A 15143-nucleotide genomic window follows, 5' to 3' on the forward strand; every position below is an offset into this window, starting at 1 on the left:
ATGCGCGCGCATTGCGAGCAATGAAAAGGAGGGCGCTTGCAGCAAAAAACATGGCAAGCAGTACGTGAAGTGCTGCATAGGAGTAGTATATGAGATACCACTGGCCTGCGGAAAAGCCTATGTGGGCCAATCGAGGCGCCGTGTGAATGACCGTGCAGCTGAGCATGCACTATCACAAAAAGAACCAGGAGGTGCACATCTTTCACAGCATTGTGCAAATTGCTTCGTGTGCAACCGAGCGGCAGAACATGCACCGGGGGAAAAAATATGCGTGCACTGAAAGATATGTGAACCACAGCTTCATGAGATAAAGATTCTGGGCAGAAGTAGAGATTTGAAGGCACGCGAGGTCTTGGAGGCATTTCACATAAGAAAGAGAGGGAAAGCGTGTGAGTGGTACATCGGTTCACCTTTTCAAGACCGAGATGACATATCTTGAACGGTTTGTTTAATGCGTCGTGTTGTTGTTCATGCGCATGCCTTAAAATTTCTATATATTTGCTGCCTTGGCAGTGAATAAAGGTCAGATGAATTTAGCGCTCGTCCTGCGTCATTCTCTCTTGTGTCACTTCTTAGCACTATTATTTTCAGTCTCGAACAGTATGCACTATTTAGCCCAAATTGACATTCATCTAAACCATTTAATCATGTTGGCTATAGGGGCCATATGTGACAGAAAATATATTTAGAAAGCTGTGTATTCATAAGTCACTGAGAACAAAATATATCAAAAAGGCTGCGTTAATCATATCTGGTTCACTTTTCATACCCTTCTACTTTAAGATGACAGACATGGAGTATGACCGAAATCGACAATATGCAGGGATTGTCTGCCAACTTGAGCATCACAAGAATTTTGTACCTTTTTTCCAGCTTTACAGGACACAATAACAAATTTTTTTGCAGATAGTGACAGTGTAGGGCAGTATTGTTTATGCATCCAGAAATTACGACACCAGAGCTTAATGGTTTTTGCTTGGTGCATGTGAAGAAATGAAGCAGGAATAAGTTCTTAACAGAGGTCCATATTTTAAAGCAATGAAATTGCTCACGGATGTTTTTCTCAATGTGAAAAATACAAGTTATGTTAATGAAGCAATGAAACTGAATTGAAAATGAAAAATAATTATGTATAAACAAAGACGGAGGGTAAAAAAAGTAGGAAAGGAGAAGCTCGGAAGCACTTCACATTTTCCACTGTGGCCATGGAAAAAGTCTGGCTCTTCTGGACGATGACACCGGCTAGGCAGTTTCCATCAACCTTAGCCTCAGACCATTTGTGCCAAGTGAACACCTTACTGCAACATTTCTAACTAAAGACCACTATTGATGATACGTCTATGGAAAAGTTTCGCTTCTCGTCTTGCAACTCATTACATGATGGAGCTGAAATACGTTCCGCTTATAATAATGTTGGCTATGAGCTTCTCACACTTTTTGACAGTTTTCACTGGTGCAGTATGCTACTGTGAATGGTACATCTGGGCACTCTATTGATTTGCACTCCACTGGTGTCTTATTTATCACATGCAGTGTTTATTCCCTTCAAATTTAATTTATCCTAAGAGTGGCACAAGGTTGCTGCTGCAAGGTGCATGATGCAAACCAGCAACTTTCACTTGATGCACTAGTGGTGAAGGTGTGTTGCTATTGCTAGGAAGAAGGAGTATACAACCAAGGCACAGCAGAAGCCAAATATTATAGTGATTGTGGATAATCCTGCCAGAATTCTAGTTCATCGGGACAGTTTGTCCATATCGTAACAGTAGCAACTAGTGGCTGCATGGGCAGCAAGAGCGCAGATATGCTGCAAAGGTTAAAACATGCCAATGATAGTACCTTTTTTGCTTCATACACATTGGCTACAAATGAATTACTTCTTCTCTATTCCTCTATGTGAAAACAGTCACTGACTTTGTTTCATGCATTCTGTCTCGCTTAACTGATCAGTTAGACATATACCTTCACCGGACATGGCACTTTGGGCTGGTGGTGGAGAGAAATGGATTAATATATTGTAGCAACAAATTGTCATTATACTTTTATCACTTACTTTGTTTGCAAAAAAAAAAAAAAACTTGCTTTTAGAAGTTGAACCCCTTATACCACACCAAAATAGCAACAAAACGCTGTTTAGTAACCAAATTAACGAAACAAAACTCGTGAGTGCAGTCAGAGGCAGCAGATGGCGACGGGGCATAACGCAAACAAGATTGTTCTGAAAAGTGCCACATGGCTGTCATTTATCGAAAAAGTAGCATACAAAAACAATGCCTCAAAGGTCACTTCCTCTGATGATAGTGCGGGCGATCTCCAAATTTTGGAATTGGTTTCCAAGGTCAAATAAAAAAGGGCGTGCATGTCATTCATGAAAGCGGACGAGTAACTAACTTCGTGCTTTACACATAACCAGACGTCAATCACAGCTGTTTCATTTAGAGCTTGCAGAAGCCGCACATTACTGTCAGTAGAACAAAACACGTCATCCCGAAAGCAGCCAAGTGTTTTTAATCTCCGCACTTTCATTTCATTGTCGCCTTGCGAAATGCACAAATCATTCTCACTGCATGCACGGCGGAACGTGTCTGCACGCATAGAGGCGGTCAGAAAGCACAGCTGCGGACGGTTTGCTTTTTTTTAAATGCAAGTCTTTGCTCACCGGACGGCGTTAAGTAATACAGTCGTACCTTAGTGGGGATCTTGCCGAAATACAAGGCTTGGGTTACCTCATAAAATAGATCGCATTTCGGGGCCGATTTGCATGTAAGCGGTATGTAACAAACCTGCGTCTGAGCCACGAAGGGCTCAGACGTAGGTTTGTTACATACCGCTCTCTGCGGTCTTCTCCAAAGACCGCAAAGCCTCATGCGGTCTTTGGAGAAGACTCGCGGCACAAGTATAGCACAAGAGCGCGCACACACATCCACGCAACAACGCGCATCGCACACTGCCACCACAACACGGGCGCCGAGGCCCACGGGTCGCTATAGCGTGGAATGGGGGTGCCGGCCGCAGCTCGTAACAGCCAGCCGACGGCCTCTTCTCCCTCTCCATCTTCGTTTTCCCCCTCGCGCCGCATCCGTTTGTTGGGATCGGATATACGCAGCCGGGCCATGTCCATGTCCGAGCCCGGGTCGGCGTAAAATATGAAGCCTTGTCGCCAGGCTCTGGCGGGATGCCATGCCATCTCAGCTGGTCCGTGGGACGGGAGAAGCAGCAGGCATGGCGGGACTGTTCCGGCTGGTCCCTCTCCGGCAGCGGCCACATCCTCGGGGTCACAGCGCAGCTGGGCTCGGCCACGGATACGCCTGGCAGCGGCCCTGAGCTGCTGCTCTACATTGTTGACCCCTTTCCACATGGCGCCGTGCTGGATGCACATTGCAGCAGGCGTTTCCGCCCCAGGCACACCTGGCTTCCTGAGGACCGTACTCCAGGCCTGGGCAGCGGGCTCCAACCCAGACTTGTTGAAGACGGCCAGCATGGCCGCGCTGGTCACAATGATGGGCCACAAACCACTACAAACTAGGAGGGCACCCCCTGTTTAAGTGGCCCCTCCTTGAACCATGCGCTGGGTGCGGTTTCCAGCCCCAGCGACGGTGGTTCATCTGGCTGCTGCAAAATCTTATCAGAATGCATTCTGAAAGAAGCAAAGACGTTAGACAAAGTAGTGCACTACCTTGGCCTTAGGTTATAGCGTCGGTTGCGAACCGGGTTGCTACCTGTACGCCTTACTTTGGGGGAGATCGCTGCATCGCTTTGAGCTTCCTCCGCTTCGCAGTTATCGTCCTTGCGAAGGTGGTAAGCTTTCAAGTCTGCGACGTGCACCGGACGAGCGGTTTCACCGCTCGCCAACAACCGCAGCTGGTAGGTGAGTGGCGTAGTCCGTGCCGTAACTTCGAAACCACGCGCTGCGTTACTAAGCGGGTGCGTTCTTTTCAGTACCAAGTCGCCCGTGTTGAAAACGACGTGACGACGACCTTTGTTGTACTGATCCGCTTGCTCCATGCGCGCGACATCGAGGTTTTCACGAGCCGCGCGCTGCGCTGCCTCAAGGCGCTCGCGGAGCTTTGCCGCGTACTGTGTAAGCGGAGGGGGCGTGGGCCCCGCCGCGTCAAGTAGGGCGTTCTCTAGAGGAAAAGCGATCTGTTTCCCAAAATTCAAGTAAGCAGGTGTCATGCCTACCGACCTGTTCACGGTTGTTCTAGTGGCGAAAGCCAGTTCGGACAGCCGTGCGTCCCAATCTCTGTGCTGCTCGGTCGTCGCGACCAGCATACTCTTAACATTCCGATTCACTCTCTCGGTTATGTTGCTCTGAGCGTGGTAGGGACTCGTTTTCCTGTGGCGGATTTGAAGCGCCCGACAGGAATCAACAAAGACTTTGCTTGTGAAATACGAGGCATTGTCTGTAATCAGGTCGGAAGGGAAACCGAAACGAGTGAATGTCTCCAACAGTTTCTCCCAAATCCGTTCTGACACAAGCTTCCTAAGGGCGAAAACCTCAACCCACTTGGAATAGTGGTCCGTTATTACCAGGATATATTGGTGTCCGCGCGCGGAGCGAGGGAGGGGTCCCATGATATCGCACGCCACCACTTGCCACGGATAGTTGCTAACTACCGGCTTCATCGTGCCAGCGGGTTTCCCCGTCCGAGGCTTGGCAACCTGGCAAACAGGACATGTACGGGCGTAACCCAGCACATCCTTTCTCATACCTGGCCAGGTCGCGACACGGCATAACTTGTCATAAGTCTTACTGCCGCTGCCATGGCCTGCCAGCGCTGAGTCATGGAAGTACTGGAGGAATCGTTTCCGCAACTTCTTCGGGACCACGACTCGGAAGGGGGATGCAATCACCTCTTCCTCGTCAAGTTGGGGGATGTAGCGGAGCAGTAAGCCGTCATCGCCCAGCAGATACGCGTCGTACTTGCCCTCAGCGTTCCCGGTGCAAGCTGCACTACTCGCAAGCTCTGTCAGCACCCGCTGGCATAGACCGTCTGCTTTCTGGGCCTCAATTAGCTCTTCCCTACTGACCGCTACTCCCCATGACAGATTTCTCTCTGCCTCACTTCTTGGCAGGCGAGTAGTCGCCGCCACCAGCTGCTGCGCCTTCTCTCTCTCGCAGCACCGCGCGGCAACTCTGTCCGCCTCCTTTCTCTCTTTAACTACGCAGGGCGCGACACTCGCGTCCGCCCTCTCCTCCTCTCCACTAGCGGCGACGCCGCTTTCAGCAATGCTGGTCTGCGCCTCTTCTGCGCTTCTGCCAGCCTTCAACGGTGCGCGCGATAACGCATCGGCCACCTTATTCATGCTGCCCCGGCGGTACTCAATGGCGTACGCGTAACGTTGCAACGTCAGCGCCCATCTCGCGAGTCTGCCTGCGGGGTTTTTCAGCTTCTTTAACCACGAAAGTGCCTGGTGATCTGTCTGCACGGTGAAAACCGCTCCGTCTAGGTACATGTCGAACTTTGACAATGCGAACATTATCGCCAGGCATTCCTTTTCGGTCACGGAGTAATTCCGCTCCGCCGATGTGAGCGTGCGGCTAGCGAACGCGACAGGGCGCAGCTTGCCCTCGTGTTCCTGCAACAAAACAGCTCCTACACCGGCATCACTAGCATCTGTCTGCAAGACAAACGGCTTGTTCAGGTCGGGGAGGCGCAAACTAGCGGTGTTCGCTATCGCGCGAGCCAAGGCAACAAAAGCGTCGTTCTGTTCCTTGCCCCAGACCCACTTCGAGCCTTTCCGCAACAGCTGGTTCAACGGCCTAGCGAGCTCTGAACAACTAGGGATGAATTGTCTGTAGAAGGCAACCATACCCAAAAACCTCTGCAAGCTTTTCACGTCCGTCGGGCAGGGGTAGTTCATAATTGCCTGCAGTTTGTCATCGTTCGGTCTCAAATTGCCATCATCAACCACAAATCCCAAGAGGTTCACTCTCTTTGATGCCAACTGCACTTTCTTTGGGTTGATCGTTATACCCGCACGTCTCATTCTTTCAAGAACGGAATTCAGGTGAATGAGATGCTCTTCGAACGACTGTGAGAATATCACGACGTCGTCGAGGTACGCCATCGCGTAGTTGAACCTTGCATCGCCCAGCACGATGTCCATAAATCGCATGAACGTGCTCGGTGCATTAGACAAACCAAACGGGAGTCGAGTAAATTCGAAGAGCCCGCGGTGACAGGTGAATGCGGTTTTCTGAATGTCACCTTCCGCCACCTCAATCTGCAGGTACCCTCTGCTTGCATCCAGGACTGTGAAGAACCTTGCGTTCCCTAACGCGTACATTACAGCCTCGATCGACTGGAAAGGGTACGCAACCGTAGGCGTCAGTGAGTTGAGCTTTCGATAATCAACACACAGCCTGACCGAACCATCTTTCTTTGGCGCTAGAACCACTGGGGACGCCCAGGGACTTTGTGAGGGTCTCACCGCGCCGGTATCTATCATCTCGTCAAGGGCGCTGTCGAGAAGCTGTCTCTTTTGCGCGCTTAACGGCCGCGGGTTACATCTGAAAGGGAGCGCATCACCCGTTTCGATCTCGTGCTGAAGCAAGTCGGTTCTGCCTGGTTTCTCTGTGAAGCAATCCGAAAACGGGAGTAAAGTTTCCACGAGCCTTCGGCGCTGACTACCGGTTCCTGAGTTGGACGCGATAATTGCTTCTAATGGGCTACCATTCAGTGTCGCGAGGGAGCTGTCTGCCACACAAGCGTGAACGCTCGCTCGCTCAGCGACGCATTCCTGTTTGGGTGCGCTAACAAAGGGAATGAGGGGGGTGAAGGGGCTGTAGCGATAGCCGTTCTCCCCCATGTCAAGCACAATGCCTTCGCTCGAAAGAAAATCTCTTCCCAGAATAACTGGTATGGCTAAGCCGGGCAGATAGACGAAGCGATGCCTCCGCTTCCTGCCGTCAAAACGCAGGACCAGACGCACCGCTCCTTCCGCTTTTGTCATTCCTGCTGCTAAGCTCAAAGGGGTTTCTGCTGGCCTGACACGGATGTTACATCTACGGCAGGCCTCGAACACATCATCACCGACCAGTGACAGAGTTGAGCCCGTGTCAATGAGTGCCGAGTAGCTTTCACCAGCTAACCGCACTAGCATAAAAGGGCTCGAGCGCGACAACATTCCTTGCGCTCTACAGGCGAGGGGGACAAAAGCCTCTGCGCCCCCTGGGCGGTGGCCCGGTGACGCGGCGTGGGAGTACATTTCCCATTTTCCGCCGTGGTTACCACGAAATTCTCCCGCCGACGGCGACAGGCTGGTGTCACCAATTATGGCCGCCAGCGGTCCGCGTTTCCCTGCATACGCTATGGTCCGGCTGGTTGCAATTCCAGCAAAGCCGATCGTTCACCTGCCGCGCGGTCGGGGGATGCCGCGTTCCACGAAGCGGCTGGGGACGTCTTTCCCCTCTCTCCGCGCCTGTGCGGACGTCGCTGGCGAACCCAGCTCGAACCCAGCTGCTGCTCGAACGCGTACGGGTCAAGAGCGCGAGGAATCGCGGAGCCTTCCGCTGGCCTTTCCTGCCCTACCGTCATTACGTCTGCGCCTTTGGTGCGCGGCACGGAGTCTTGGCCTCCGGCCCAGGCGCATCGCGGCTCTAGCGATTCGGCTGGCCTGGGGGGTGGCTGGTAGCGCAATGGACCCCTTGCAAAAATCGTTAAGTAGGCTTTCCCACGCTGCTTCTTTCCCCAAACATGGCGTCACTGGCCGCCAGAAAAATGGCGATATAGACCTGAAATCGCATGTTGCTTCTACACAGATGCATGTAGTGGTAATAGAGCAATTATGCAAATATGTTCTGATGCATAAATGATATGAATTATGGCCATAATATAATGTTTCAATACATTGCTGTTCCGCCATTAGAGGGGAATGCAGCATAGAGGTGAAGCTGACTTAACATTTATGAAAGGGGTCTATTCAGCGAGTAAATCCGCCTGTACTACCTTCGCTTCCTGTGCTAGGGCCTCGAGGTTTGCAAAACCACGTCCCCGCAAATACGGCTTGAAGCGCGGATGGCATTGCCTCATCACGCGCGTGACCTGTTCTAGATCGGTTGCCGTGGGATCTGCCCTCTTGTAGAGCTCCTGCATTGCGCGTACATACTCGAGGAGGCTCTCCTCTGGGTGCTGTGTGCGCAACGCTAGCTCCTCAAGCATCCGGCGTTCGTAATCGGGCGGCAAGAACTCGGCGCGGAAGCGATCTGTGAAGTCTGCCATCGACTGGAAGGCCGGCTGGCAGCGTCTCCACCGCGTCGCGCTCTCAACAAGTGCCACGGGGATTACCTGCGCTAGCACCACGTCGTATGGGGAACCCAGTGCCGTCTGATAATCCTCGAGTTCTTGCACGAACTCGTGGACTGACTTTACGTCCGTGTAACCGGAAAAGGAGGGAACCTCTACATTTATCCGCGGACGCGAGACTGCCGCCGCAGCTGTGGCTTGGTTGGCGCTAGCCACCGAACCGAGCTGAAGGGTGAACACCGACAACACTTCGCTCATCTGCCTCATCAGGGCGGCCGCATCGGTAACCTGCGCAGACTCTACCGCATCCCTCACCTCACTTCCGGACGCACTGGCGTCCGAAGCGGCGGCCCTATCTGGCACGTCTTTTCTCGGAGGCATTGCACTCAACAACTAAGGCCGGCCGGGTGCCGCAGAACTGCTGCACGCAACGACTACCACCTAACCCGCGTCAGGAGGCTAGTCACAAAGGCTAAACGCTTCATAAAACTAACATATGCACAAAAAAAAATTAAAACACAAACCGCCCGACACTAGAAAACACACACATTACCCAAAACAAAATTAAAACACTGTACAAACACTATTATACTACACTCCGCGTCATCTGCACACACGATAGCCCTAAACTCAAAATGGCGTCGCGCCTAACATACAAAGGACCGGCCCGTCGTGTTGCCGTGCGCTGCGACGTTGGCAGAGAAATCGTCCACATGGGTGCTAATTCAGCCCCAGTTGGGTGCCACTTGTGGGCGATTCCTCTGCCCGAGGGATGCGCACGACAAACACACAGTGGGCCGTATGATAAACATCTTTAATCTCACAGGGATCGGGGATCGTCGAAGTCGGTGTCGTCGTCCGGGTGGCTGCGGGTCGTTGAGAGCGCCGGAACGAAGCGCCAGGGACCAAGGAGCCAGAGACCAAGAGCGGGCGAGACGGCGGCGCGTGCCTTCTTTTATAGCCCCCTCGCGCGGGACCGGTTATCCCCGAACAAGCGGGGAAAGGGAAACGGGCCGCGCGCAGGGAGCATCGGGAAGTGGCGCGGCCTTCGAATGCGCGGCGCGCCACGAGCCCTACAAACTTAACGTTTTTTAAAAAAATCAATTTTTTGAATATTGTTTTAACAAATTACACATTCCTTTCTGTATGACTGGCAAAAAGAAATTATGCTTCTAACTAAAACCGTTCCAAAGGTACAGCCAAATCTGTAACCCCCTGTACATTTTGAAAAACCGAAACTAACACAGTTTCGGTTTCTACATACCGAAAAATATTTGACTCCTTTGGCAAACACCTTTTTTTGCACATAGTTTTTCAGTTTGCAATTATTATAAGTTTTTCTAAGCGTGTATGTTTACTTTTGCTTTCATTTATTAAGAAAAATGCTCGCAAGAGGGACGCATAATGTCTCGATCATGTGAGTTGTGTACCCTGGAGTGTTCCCGCGCAAATTGAAGAATCTGCCGACTGTGCTTACATGGTGTCTCGTGTGCTTCAACTATTTTACTTCGTTGTTTACGCGCTTTACCCACATGGGAAAGTTTAGAGTGCAGAGGAGACGAAAGCGAAAGTTTGCCGGAAATAGACACACGACAGGTGAAGATGGCGACGAACCGAATCCGGCCAACGTGAGTGCTTCAGCAAGTGCCTTGAAACTCGGAGATGTGGAGGACAACAATGACTATAAATCGGATTCTACGCCGGAAGGAAACAGGATAATTGACCTTGACATTCTGTCAAATGTTTTTTCATCGCTTGCATGTCCGGAGTGCTTGGCAACATCCCTGAAACTTGAGGAGCGCTGCTATGCTGGTGTGTCTTTCAGTTTGTCATAATAGTGCTGAATGGCGTGTTTTACCAATGGGCCAGACTATTAGCATTTATCCCGGCGGTAGAGTTCTTAATGTAAGGGTAGTGACAAGTGCTAGCGAACCGCATCATTACACTTCATAATAAAATAATTAGGAACGTGTAGGCAACTCTTGTTCCACATTGACTGCTACTTTGCTCTTGAGATGCGACTCGGGTAAAGGCAGGGTTGACAGACTTACGATGCGAAAGTGCTTCGTGTTGGCTACTGCGTGCGTTGCATGTGGCTATGAGAACCATTTCTCCTCATCAAAAAAGTCAGGGCATTCAGTGGAGAACAATGTTCGACTTGTATATGCAATTCGACAACTAGGAAGTGGGCATGCGGGTGCGAAAACATTTTGCAAAATTATGAATATGCCTCCACCCCCGTGGCATTCCGCTTACGATAAAATAGCTTTGAAGGTGTCTGACGCTGCAAAGGAGGTTGCATCGAAGTCAGTGACTGATGCAGCAGCTGAAGTGGAGAAGGCTGTAAACAGTAATCAGTGCGGAGTGTCAAGGGATGGCACATGGCAAAAACGAGGCTACTCTTCATTGGACGGCTGTGTTTCTTTGATATCTGTGGATACAGGAAAAATAACTGATGTGGAAGCTTTGTCCAGCACATGCAAGTCATGCAAGATCAACAGCAAACTGAGTCCCACAAGCAGCGAATTCCTGGAATGGAAGGCGAATCACACAACTTGTCATGCCAACCACACAGGCACTGCCGGTGGTATGGAGCCAGTTGGACTTTACCGTATGTTTGAGAGGTCAGAAACGACGCGCGGTTTGAAAAATGTGCACTACTATGGAGATGGAGACCCGAAAAGCTACTCGACAGTGAAGGATATTTATTTACCAAATAGCGTGAAAAAATTTGAATGCATTGGCCATGTCCAAAAACGGGTTGGCTGCCGGCTAAGAAAGCTGAAGAAAACAGTGCGTGGATTAGGTGGCAAAGGAAAATTGACTGATGGGCTCATTGATCGCCTTCAAAATTAATACGGCATTGCCATCAGAGCCAACGTCGGAAATCTTGCAGGAATGAAACAGGCAACGCTAGCTAGTTTGTTCCACTGCAATTCCACGGACGACAATCCAAGGCATGGGCTGTGCCCTGTAGGAGCAACCAGTTGGTGTGCTTTCAACCGAGCTAAAGCGGCTGGCCAATGTAACTACAAGCACAAGGGAGGACTTTCAAATGACGTTCTGAACAGGGTAAAGGTTGTGTACAAAGACCTTTGTTCAGACGAGCTCCTCAAGATATGTTTGCATGGCAAGACACAAACTACAAGCACAAGGGAGGACTTTCAAATGACGTTCTGAACAGGGTAAAGGTTGTGTACAAAGACCTTTGTTCAGACGAGCTCCTCAAGATATGTTTGCATGGCAAGACACAGAATGCCAATGAATGTTTCAATGGCATGATCTGGCAAAGGGTACCTAAAAATGTCTATGTAAGCCTGCCAGCCCCCTTCATGGATCACTGCCTTGTCGTGGCGGAGGGGCTTGCGAAACTCGATGAAGTCGTGAGCTCTGCTGTGTAGGGCCACCCTAGATAGACAGGTCACGGCAGAGAGCTCTGACAAAATGTGATTCACTGGAGAAAGTAATGGCAACCCACTCCAGTATTTCCTGCCAAGAAAACCCTATGGCCAGTCACAATACCATTAATGATATGGCGCCGGAAGATGAGCCCCCCAGGTTGGAAGGCGTCCCACATGTTACTGGGGATGAACAAAGGGCGATTCCTAGTAGCTCCAGGACGAATGAAGCGGCTGGGCTAAAGCCAAAAGGACGCTCAGTTGTGGATGTGTCGGGAAGCGACCGGAAAGTCCGATGTTGCAAGGAGATATATCACATAGCAACATGGAATGTAAGATCTATGACGCAAGGTAAACTGGATGTCGTCAAGCGAGAAATAGACAGATTGAACATTGATATCTTGGGTATCAGCGAGCTCAAGTGGACCGGAATGGGAGAATTTAACTCCAGCGACCATTATGTCTTTTATTGTGGGCACGAATCCAAGAGAAGGAATGGGGTCTCTCTCATAGTAAACAGAAGAATGGGCAAAGTAGTGCTAGGGTACAACCCCAAAAACGACCGAATGATTTCACTTCAGATCCAAGGTCACCCTTTCAACATAACAGTTATCCAAGTCTATGCACCGACCACTACTGCTGAAGAAGCTGACGTTGAGAGATTTTATGCGGACCTACAATGCCTTTTAGACCGCACCCCATCATCAGACGTCGTTTTTCTCATAGGAGACTGGAATACTATAAGGTCGAGAGTGAAGAAATATCCGAAATTATAGGCAAGTTCGGACTTGGCGAGCCAAATGAAGCTGGACAGAGGCTAGTAGACTTTTGTCAAGAAAACAACCTGACCATAGCGAATACTCATTTTCAACAGCACAAGAGGTGCCTGTACACATGGACTTCACCGGACGGTCTGCACAGGAATCAGATCGATTGTATTATTTGCCGACAGAGATGGAGAAGCGCTATACAAGCAGTAAAAACAAGGCCTGGGGCCGATTGTGGCACCGATCATCCGCTTCTTGTTGCCAAAATTAAGCTTCGATTGAGGAAAACGCAGAAAACTAGAAGGCCTTTCAGGTATGATCTGGATCAAATTCCATTAGAATATGCTGTGGAAGTGAGGAATCGATTTCAAGAATTAGATCTAGAAGACAGAGAGCCCGAAGAGATGTGAACTGATGTTCGTGATATAATACAAGAAGTTGCTACTAAGGTAGCTCCAAAGCAAAAGAAATGCAAGAAAGCAAACTGGTTATCTGAAGAGGCTCTGCAAATAGCTGAGGAAAGGAGGATGGCAAAAGTTATGGGGGAAAGAGAAAGATACAAGGTTCTCAATGCGGATTTTCAGAAAATAGCAAGGAGAGATAAGAATGCCTTCCTGAACACACATTGCCAAGCAGTTGAGGACAACAGCCATTTAGGAACACAAGAGCTCTGTATAAGACAATCAAAGATATCAAAGGAAGCTTCTGTGCTAAGCTGGACGTGATAAAGGACAAACTAGGCAGGGACCTCACTGAAGCCTCAGAGATAAAGAAGAGGTGGCAGGAATACACAGAAGAACTGTACAAGAAGGACCCGAATGTGCAAACCCAACATAAGACGGTTGTGATTACTGATCTCGAGCCGGGAATCCTGAAGAGCGAAGTTGAATGGGCCTTAGCCAGCCTTGCTAAGAACAAAGCTAGCGGAATTGATGGCATTCCAGCTGAGTTGCTTCAAAACCTCAACCATGACGCTGTTAACGTTCTGTATACATTATGTCCGCAAATTTTGACAACCCCGCAGTGGCCACAGGATTGGAGGAGGAGTTTACATCCCCATTCCAAAGAAAGGCAGTGCCAAAGACTGTTCCAACTACCGCACGAACGCGCTTATTTCGCATGCTAGCAAGGTGATGTTGAAAATACTCCAAGTTAGGCTGCAGCAGTATGTGTATCGGGAGCTTCCGGACGCGCAAGCTGGGTTTCGCAAGGGCAGAGAAACTAGAGACCAGATTGCCAACCTTCGCTGGATCATGGAAAAAACAAGAGATTTCCAGAAATCCATCTACTTCTGCTTTATTGATTATGCGAAAGCGTTTGACTGCGTAGATCACATCAGATTGTGGCAAGCTCTCCAAGAGATGAGAGTTCCAATTCACCGCATCTGTCTCCTCAGGAACCTGTATGAAGGACAAGAGACCACAGTCAGAGCTGGGCATGATCTTACTGATTGGTTTCCGATTGAGAAAGGAGTGAGGCAAGGCTGCATATTGTCGCCCTGTCTATTTAACCTAGATGCAGAGTGCATCATGAGGAAGGTCGGTCTGGACGAGTCGTCAGCTGGAGTGAAGATTGCTGGAAAACGTATCAACAACCTTAGATATGCGGATGATACCACTTTAATGGCAGAAAGTGAAGTGGAACTCAAGAGACTTCTGATGCGCGTACAAGAAGAGAGTGAGAAGTTTGGGCTTAAACTGAACATTAAAAAGACAAAGATCATGGCGTCTTGCCCTATCAAGTCCTGGAGCATCAATGGACAAGAAGTGGAAGCTGTGACAGATTTTCTCTTCTTGGGCTCCAAGATTACCTCGGAAGGAGACTGCAGCCATGAAATTAGGAGACGCCTGCTTCTGGGAAAGAGCAATGGTTAGCCTTGACCGCCTGGTAAAGAGCAGAGACATTAGTCTGCCAACCAAGATCTGTATTACTCGTGCTATGGTCTTACCAGTTGTGATGTATGGATGCGAGAGTTGGACTGTGAAAAAGGCTGACGGCCGAAGAATTGACGCGTTTGAATTGTGGTGCTGGCGAAGACTCTTGAGAGTTCCTTGGACTGCTAGAAGATCAAATCAGTCGATATTGTCGACCATAAACCCTGACTGCTCATTGGAGGGTCAAATTCTAAAGTTAAAGCTCAGCTACTTTGGTCATCTGATGAGAAGAGAGGAGTCGCTGGAGAAAGATTTGATGTTGGAAAAGGTTGACGGTCGCCGGAGAAGGGGTAGGCAGCGAACGCGATGGTTAGATGGCATCCTCGAGGCACTGCAGATGAAGTTATGTGATGTTAGGAAGATAGTGAGAGACCGGAAAGCGTGGCGTGAAATGGTCCATAGGGTCACGAAGAGTCGGACACGACTGAACGACTGAACTGAACTGAAGCCTGCCAGCACTGAAGTTTGGCTTATATGATGCCATGTGCCATTTTAACAATGGCAACAGAGGGACGCTGGATGTCTTGAAACACATCGGGATGCCACACAATGAAAGCTTGCTCGACAGGTGACCAACAGCGCATCAAGAAATTCTCCCGTCAGTCTACCGATGCCGCAAGAAACGCAAGGAAAAAAAAGCGAGCAGACGCACGAGCGAAGGAAGTAAAGACAAAACAAAGGAGGACCTGAGCTACAAATGTGGTGGATTTTAACCCTCCGGGATGTTGCTGTATGACTTTTGTAGCTATATCAAATCTTTTTTGTTGTTTTTCTCGAAACTTACTTTTCTGCCGT

At 49.7% G+C, this 15143-nt stretch overlaps 1 protein-coding gene across 1 annotated transcript; it reads left to right on the forward strand.

Moving 5' to 3' along the window:
* The first annotated feature begins 9781 nt into the window (after positions 1–9781).
* LOC146172348 (uncharacterized) lies at positions 9782–14920 on the forward strand. Its single transcript, XM_084585761.1, has 3 exons — positions 9782–10047; positions 10295–10873; positions 14857–14920. The coding sequence occupies exons 1-3, from the start codon at positions 9782–9784 to the stop codon at positions 14918–14920; spliced, it is 909 nt and encodes a 302-aa protein (XP_084441887.1).
* Positions 14921–15143: the final 223 nt, after the last annotated feature.

Source organism: Amblyomma maculatum, unplaced genomic scaffold (genome assembly GCF_055883805.1).
Source record: "Amblyomma maculatum isolate TAMU_Amacu unplaced genomic scaffold, ASM5588380v1 scaffold_13, whole genome shotgun sequence".
NCBI classification, from domain to species: Eukaryota; Metazoa; Arthropoda; class Arachnida; order Ixodida; family Ixodidae; genus Amblyomma; species Amblyomma maculatum.

Coding starts and splice junctions, on each gene's coding strand:
- LOC146172348 (XM_084585761.1), top strand. CDS start 9,782: ATGGGAAAGTTTAGAGTGCAGAGGAGACGAAAGCGAAAGTTTGCCGGA. Junction 10,048..10,294: donor ACATCCCTGAAACTTGAGGA/GCGCTGCTATGC, acceptor CAGGGTTGACAG/ACTTACGATGCGAAAGTGCT. Junction 10,874..14,856: donor CTTTACCGTATGTTTGAGAG/GTCAGAAACGAC, acceptor CAATGGCAACAG/AGGGACGCTGGATGTCTTGA.